The 8,545-nt window shown below is 35.1% G+C and overlaps 1 protein-coding gene across 1 annotated transcript; it reads left to right on the plus strand.

Annotated features, from left to right (window-relative positions):
• Nucleotides 1-437: 437 nt before the first annotated feature.
• LOC137402316 (uncharacterized) lies at nt 438-2,767 on the plus strand. Its single transcript, XM_068088814.1, has 4 exons — nt 438-453; nt 1,614-1,783; nt 1,887-1,959; nt 2,082-2,767. The coding sequence occupies exons 1-4, from the start codon at nt 438-440 to the stop codon at nt 2,765-2,767; spliced, it is 945 nt and encodes a 314-aa protein (XP_067944915.1).
• The last annotated feature ends 5,778 nt before the right edge of the window (nt 2,768-8,545 follow it).

An 8,545-nucleotide genomic window follows, 5' to 3' on the forward strand; every position in this document is an offset into this window, starting at 1 on the left:
GTGTGTTTTTATCCTATGCGGGTAGGATCTTTTTTCTAAACTGTTAACATGGCTTCAGACACGGAGGGTGGACAGACACAGCTATTATTATAGTAAAGATTTTCAAAGATTTGTTGGAATTTGTGAAGTTGTCCTGCCTTGTTTCCTTTTGACATGTAATTCACACAACTAGCATAGTTTATCATAGTTTAATTCTAATGATCGACGCAGACAATCGATGCTCTTTATCAAATGTAAAATATTAAGAGCTGTGCAGAGTTTTTGGAATACATCTCTATGGTTAGCGATGTAACAAAAAATTCTTTTTATGACTGCAGTAAAAATTTGCAGCTCTACAATCAATTTGTTTTTCTAAACTTGAAATTTGAAGTTTATTTTATAAAACACTCTTGTAATGGTATGATCTATTGTTTAAAAGGCTATTGCTGTTGGGTGCAATGTTTTACCCTCCAGGTAAGATGCACCTGTGGAGGTGTTACTTCTTATAATGAAACTAGAAATGACCAATTGTTGCGATAATAAAGATGAGTAAAGATGAAAGAGACGACGAATCAATATTATACTCACAACTCAAATGGGTCTTCCTCTAATAGACTGACGAGTATTCAATATTTCATCGATACCTTTCATTCGAGCATAAATAACCAAGATTCTTAATGCCATTGATACTATAAAACAATGGGCAGGCAAGTGATTTTCATGTATTCACCACTTATGAGCAACATCAAGTTCTCAGGCTATCAGCCAACTGCTAGCTGAACAGAGGAGAGCAATGCGTGAGGTCGAAAGTGTGTGAGAAATGGTATTGATTCGATGGTTGCGGAGTTACACACTGAATATTGAATTAGTCGTGATTTGCTCACAACAAAGCCATGAAAAGATTACTAATCGATGGTTACCCCCTCCCACCAAATTATCTTTTAATATACCCTATAACCGCGTACTACAGTTCATTCTATATTGCAACCCCGGTGGAAACGCATCAACCGGCTTTACATTGCTAACGTACTTTTGAGTTATTACAAAATCTTCTATTGAAATGTAAGTATACTGAACTTATATGTTTAGGACAGTAATGTTAACAAGTTATATCTATATAACATTTATATCTAAATATTTACTATAATAAGAGCCAAAGCCACACTAAGAGCGTTAGGAGAACAGATTGTTTTGCGGATATTTGGATTTCCAGCTAAGCTCTCTACCATCTGACCAACTCAACCATCTTGGTGCAGAATAGTTGTGCACATAACTACTACACATAAAGATTTTTCCCAGCGCATGGGACTGCCAGCATATTATTAATAGTAAAGTAAACGCAAAGATCCTTAACAAACCTTGAGACTATATAGAAGTATATAGTTATACTATAGAATTATATAGTTATACTATAAAAGTATATACCTGCTGCCTGCTGCCGCTTGCACCATTTGAAAGGCTACAAGTTCTTCTGAGCTGACCTTATGTCATCTGACAAAACTGAGCCTAAACCTATATACATAATATATTTGTTTGCTGGTGTAATCAAAGTTATGTTTGACTAATGCAACATATTAACTTTTAAATTATGTCACTATTTCAGTTATTTTATCTATTCATATAAACATTTGCAGAAACCGATAAAATGCTGGCAATAGACTGTGTTCCGAGGCTTACCCAAGAGTTGGTGGGAAGGTGCAGAGACCCAACAATAAGTGAACTATACGAAGAACGAAAGCTGCTTATTCATAGACTGTTAAAATGTGATGCAACGACAATAGCCAATGCACATCTTGACATGAAGGTTGGTTTTATCTATGCTTGTCTGTTTGCTTTCCCTACTCTTTATGCGAATTGAGAAATTATGCATTTGAAGGTGATTATAATGTTGATATTTGTCATTTTAGAAACAAAATGAAGAAATTGACACAGTGAGAAGTTTTGTTCGACAGTTGGGAAAGGAGTTATCACCTTCCTTAGGTAAGCAGAAACCTGTGTAGTTTTATTGCGCAGGCTGATAAACAATATATAACTTTTCCTTATTGGCTATTTCAAATGCTTTGGCATTTGCATTATATAATGAAAATTAGTTTTGTTTGCAGAGCAACACATATATGACTCTACAAATAGTTTGAACTCAGACACCGAGAGTAAGACAAGCTTTACCCGAACGACCGCATCCAAAGGAAAATTGGAGCAAAAGCAGGGAAACCGTGACAGCGGATTTTCCGAGAGGTCTTATGCTAGCAGTTGCGGACAAAGTTTATCTAGTCATTATTCCAGTAAAAGCAATTTCTCTGAAGAGTCCGTCTTCTTCACCCAAAAGCAGATTTTGGGTAAGCAAGTTTGCAACTGTCCTTCAGAACAAACTTCTGATGAAAAATCTAAAGAAAGTGACACGACAAAACAAGAACATACGCAAACAGAAGGTTCTAGCTCATCTCATTCCGACTCTGCAACTGTATCGGCAACAACACAGTCAAGGCAATCACATGACTTTGCAAATTCATCCAAAGCTCATGCGGAAGCGTACAAACAACATGAGAAGTCACGGCATGCAGATACCGACTCTGTCAAGTCTAGCCATACTATTACGGACTCTCATAGTTCGACTCGTAGCATTTCAAATGGACTCAATGTAGCTGTTGAATATAGGTCAATTCGTCCCTCAAGACCTCTACAGTTTGCTCATCAAGATTCAATGTTTGGAGTATTTGAGAGATCACCGTTGTATTTCCCCAATCATCGAAGGAAATCAAACATTATTCGAAATAAGTTACATCATTAATATGAATGGTCGCCTAACATGTGGCTGGTAACTAACATGCCTGTCGAGTAACTAACATGCCTGTCGAGCAACTAACATATCATCTGGTAGCTGGTATGAAGGTTTTGAAACTAGCATGCCAGTTGATCAATTACAATGATGCTCGGTATAGTGTAATGCTTTTTTTGTACTCACATTTCCCGGTTCAAATGATATTTTAATGCTCTGTGCATATGAACAGTATTACTAGATTTTGCTTGTACCTTGATGTCTAACTAAAATTTTTTGAAATACATTATGTCTATTACTACAACTGCTGAGCTTATTTTGTTCACAGAACACGATGCTTACAGATGACACAGTTTCATGATTAAAGTGATAACTGCAAACAGTCTTCCACGCTCAAATTCTTTGCGCAAACCCTTAGTGAGAGATTCTTCTCATTGAAGCTGTTTCCATGCTAAGCATATGCTTGGAGGCAAATTAGATTTATATTTGTTGTTCTAATAGACACATAAAAAGCCTGATACAAAAGATAGTTTGCATGCCAAGACAAACAAGCCTAAAATACTTGTGATTAAACAAGTGCTGTTTGTCATGGAGCCAAAATAGCTGACATGAATATAATGAAACTAGAAAGTCAACACAAATATGCTAAAAATGGAAGAAGCAAGTAAACATGTATTCATTGAGAAGAGTCAGTACATATGCATAGATATTTAAACAAAAGCATTCTTTCAATATTGCCAGTCAAGATTGATTGGCATTTTTGGAACAACTCCGAGAGTTTATTACGCATAATCGGATGTTCCTAAACATTCCTAAACAAACATTCTCTCTCCCCCACGAAGGACACGGACCTACACAAACAGTTAATCAATGCGAACAATAGAAACGATGACAATGCACTCTGCCCTAGTATCAATTCCTAATATTGGGCCCCAACAATCAAATCTCTCTGATACGCTTTCTCGCTATTGATTAGCAAATCTCCAAGGGGAGCATATGCACGTGTCCGTACTCCGCAGTAGGCCAATATACCTACATACTTTGTTTGTGCCTGGTCTGGATTCATTACAGAATAATACGGATTCACTGAATCCGTAAGAGTTGCAAGTAATTTGTAAAATGTGAACTTTTTCTAACCTTGGAAAGGCAAGGTTGCGGTGTACATCTCAGAGTGTCAGCAAATGAAAGGATGAGAACGCTGTTGTGATTCCATGAGCAATGAATCAATAGAACATTCTCGTGTTTTTTACAAATGCAAAATATTTTGTGCACGCAAATACTATAGTGTATTTTTTGATTTATGCATTGTAGTCTGATAAACAGTGTTGATATATTTTTTCCATCTCGGCATACTCTCTCCATACTATTTCGCCATAATCATTGTTTATTAATATTTTTGGAGCTTGTTATCACAGCCTAAGCTGTCCCTAGAATTTCCATTTTCTGTATTATTTCACAGGACACGTTTGCTATTGCTTCTGCCAGGTATAAAAATCATTCTGTGGCATATTATTATTATTATTGTTGGTTTATTATTATTATCCTTATTATATTAATAACATTATTATTGTTATTCGTTTTATCACAGCTTAAACTAGTGTTATTTTTCTGTCATCAACATAGTTTTACTAGGCTGGGATGAACAGGACTTTCCTAAGGATGTTTTATGATCTTAACAAGGCTGTCTGCTGAACCACAGCTATTTCCTCACATCAGATTTCAGTAGAGATCTCAGTTGTGGATTGGCCTTTAGAGAGATTCACAACTATTCGCTTTACTGGACCTCTGCTGCCCTGTGGGTTAAACCTGTAAATAATCAAGGGTTAATAAAGATAACCATTGAAGAAAACAAAACCTATTGCCCTGTGGAATAGATCATTGACAGGATCAAGGGCTATAAGAGAAAACCCTGGATGAAAATCAACAACTCATAAACTTTGATGAAACAAACGATGAAAATCAGAATAACAATGTGAATGAGATGAATAGCCATGCTAATCATGGCTATTCATTTAATTCATGGCGCCCAAGAGTGAGGGTGTAAGAGAACCAGGCATCTCACTATTATTATCCTGTTACCGGCATGACTAGACGGGGGTATTCAAAAGATTATTACTATCATATAAACCGTCTTGACAACCAAGTGGTTGATAGTGGGTCTAGGCTTTAGCTTGAAGCCAAAAAGTTATCAATTGACTGATTTCTTCTACTCAAGAGCCTTCCTTAAAACCTTGGCAGTTCCTAACAGCACTATTTTCTTAATTGTTTTGAAAGACAGTTCAACGCAGACCTCAGTGAGATATGAAATGGATGAATAATGTCCTAAGTGACCCAATCACTATAGGTTTCACTTTTAGTTGAACTTTCCACGACATTTGACGCTCAAGTTCCAGCTTTTCATACTATTCCTTTTTTCCATCTTACTTCCTCTCTACTCTGGCATCTTATGGGATTGTTATATCAATAATCTGATCCTCTGTTGTTTCTTTGTTGATTAATACTAAACCTAGTCTCCTGGTCTCTATTAATATATCAGTCTGATTATTAAAGTCCCCCAACAGCTTCATTATGTCATACTAATATTATTATTACTGTTTCTATTATTATTGTTTTTATTATTATTATTATGGTTATTATGTCCAATTCAAGAACAATTTAGGTTTTAAATGTAAAATAAAAACATGGAAAAAAAAGGAAAAACTAAATATAAGATACAGAAATAAGAACTGTGTGTTAAAGAAAGTTTTGATTTTAGCCTTAAAATAATAAAAAACAAATAATACTATATACAAGTGAAATTAGTTTAATAACATTTAGTTTAAAAACACAATTAAATTAAATCATTAAATAGACAAATAAACCAAAAATGCTTGAAACCCTGTTAAAATATTTTACTTTTGGTTAACATCACATGAAAAAATACTATTCACAAGAAAAACAAATCTTCACTTATTTTGAGCCATAGATTAAGATAAGCTTGCCAGGGTCAAAATTTTGTAATAATATTGGAAAATTAAAATTAGACTGCAAGCAAAAATCTGACTTGATTTTTCAGTAATTTTGCCAAAAAATTTTAGCTAGTATAATGCTACGAAACAAACGTAAAGAATGCTACAATATGATACAATCTGTTTATTTATCTATTTTTATGCATGGGTTGAAAGTGCAATTGAGGCCAATCAAAATGAAAACCAGTTCATTAAACACATTTCATTTATCAGCTGCACTGTGTGATAAATTGCCCTGAGAATTGACTGGTACAGAAATAAACTGAAATCAAATTACTGACTATAAGTAGCTTTGAGAACTCCAAGTAGTTCCATTTATATGAATCTCAGTTTTTGTCTTTTAGTGAAAACCTGTGTCCAGTTAAAGCTATTAAATCTTGCAATAACAAACCTATCTAGTATCAATGCTTAATATCAAGCTCAAACAATCAAATCTCTCAGATACATACGCTTTCTCACTATTGATTAGCAAATCTCCAAAGAGAGTAGATGCATGTGTCCGCACTCAGCAGCAGGCCAATATACTAACATGCTTTGTTTGTGCCTCGCCTGATTCATTATATCATAATCCGGATTTAGTGAATCCGTAAGAGTTGCAAGCAATTTGTAAAATATAAACCTCTTTTAACCTTGGAAAGGTAAGGTTGTGGTGTACATCTCAGAGTGTCAGCAAATGAAAAGATGAAAATGCTGTTGTGATTCACTGAGCAATGAATCAGAAATTCCTCACATGTTTCACAAATGCTAATGTTTTGTGCAGGCCGATACTGTAAATTATTTTTTGATTTATGCATTGTAGTCTGATAAATGGTGCTAATATATATTTCCCCTTTTGCCATACCGACCGTGGAAAGAATATTACTCTTCCAGAAATCTATACTAAGACTTGTGTAGTGCGTATCTAGTGTTTCAGCTCATCACACTTTTACCAATCACATCACAAAATCTTTGAGTATATTTCTTTATCCCAAACTTGATCGTATCTGTATTTGTGTTGCAAATTTAAAAATCTTGCATAAACTATGCTCAGAATACTTGTATTTGTCCTTCCACACTTAAGAAAGGCATCGCTTTTTACTCCGTGACACAACATACTGCATCCATCTTTGTCTTTTTCAGTTTATTAACTTTCTGTTACTACAGCTTTCAATGCACTCTCCGACTCCTCTACAATACCATTAGATTACCAACTTTTCAAACATGTTTGTTCAACTCACTAAATACATGTAGTTCCTGATTTTTGTATTGTAAGTTCTTTTAGCATGTCACAAAAACATCATTTGGTTTGTTATGTAACAAAAACATCAGTTTGTGGATAATTACTAAGGCTAATAAGAAGTTCTACACACAAAGAAAAAGTTTTGTATTGTGCCTTCCAATATCTTGGATCCTTCTGAATGCTTCAAATGTTTATCAAACAACTTTATGATTTACTAATTGAAACTCATTATAAATGATAGAGTTTATCTGATCGAATGATAACTTACAAATATGATAACTACCTTCATGTTTTAGTAGTTGCAGAGAGTACGTTATAACTAGATAGACAAGCATTGAACTTACATTAAAATGTATACTAACGCTGCAGGGCATTAAGGATATTTGAGTCTGTTGAGAAAAGACCCAAGATCAATTTTGATGCGCAGAAACAACAGGATGCTTGAAGTAAGATTTGAAACCACACCTACACTTGTAAACCCTGACCTAAGCACAGCCCCATATACCACTCAGCCATGCACAGTAATGTGAGCAAAAACTTTGCTTTGAATTATTGTAGAATAAAGATCCAAACATGATACAGTGCCACCAGAAAGCCATGCTGGTATAACAAAATAAATGATTGTTACAGAGGCCATGTACTGATACATACCTGCCGTGGGGATCTGAGAAGCCAATTAAAGCGATTTGAACTAGAGACACTGAGATTATAAAATTAATGTTGTATAATTAAAACTATGTACTAATACTGTTAAAAAACAAATAAAACTTAAATCTGTTAAAAAACCTTGCTTGGTTTTGACAGAGAAAAACCTGCGAGTCAGAAGTTCAACTGGATCTCAGTCTACAGATGCAGACTGCCCCCTGAACCAGATAAGTATTTGGCATCCAGATTCACAACTGCATATAATAGACTGCATTTTTTCACAGGGCACGTCTGCTCTTACTTCTGTCAGATATGAGATCATTCTGTAGCTTATTATTATTAGTTTTATTACAGCTCAAGTTAGTGTTGTTTTCTGTCATCGACCTATTTCTACTAGGGTGGGATAGACAGGGGCTTCCTAAGGATGTTAGCCAATCCTAACAAGGCTGTCTGCTATATCAACATGTATTGAAGCATGCATCAACTCTCAGTGGAGCAATCCATTCAGTCTCATGATTTAAGTGCCTTAACAGAAATTCACAAATATCGGATTGGTGCCTGGCGCTTCACTGAACCTCCGCTGCCTTGTGGGATAGACCCTATATCTAAAACTTCCTTTAACATAAATTTTGGGCGAGTCTATCTTTAACGTAAAGAATTTATGTAATGGTTTTGCTTTGCATAATCTGCTTCCAATCTCATTGTCATGGGTTCACTTGAATTCCTTTTTCTGTTATTATTGTTTATTATTATTATTATTGCATATTTCTTCAACTCCTCCGCCGGTGAAACATTGGTATCGAGCTAGGGGCCACTAACCTTGGATATTCACCACTTTTCTCAGTATCCTCGGTGATCCTAGTAGGGCAGAAAATTGTATTCTACCTACTTAATTTTTTCTATGTCCAGCAGGTGCAT

This window comes from Watersipora subatra, chromosome 8, assembly GCF_963576615.1.
Source record: "Watersipora subatra chromosome 8, tzWatSuba1.1, whole genome shotgun sequence".
NCBI lineage: Eukaryota > Metazoa > Bryozoa > Gymnolaemata > Cheilostomatida > Watersiporidae > Watersipora > Watersipora subatra.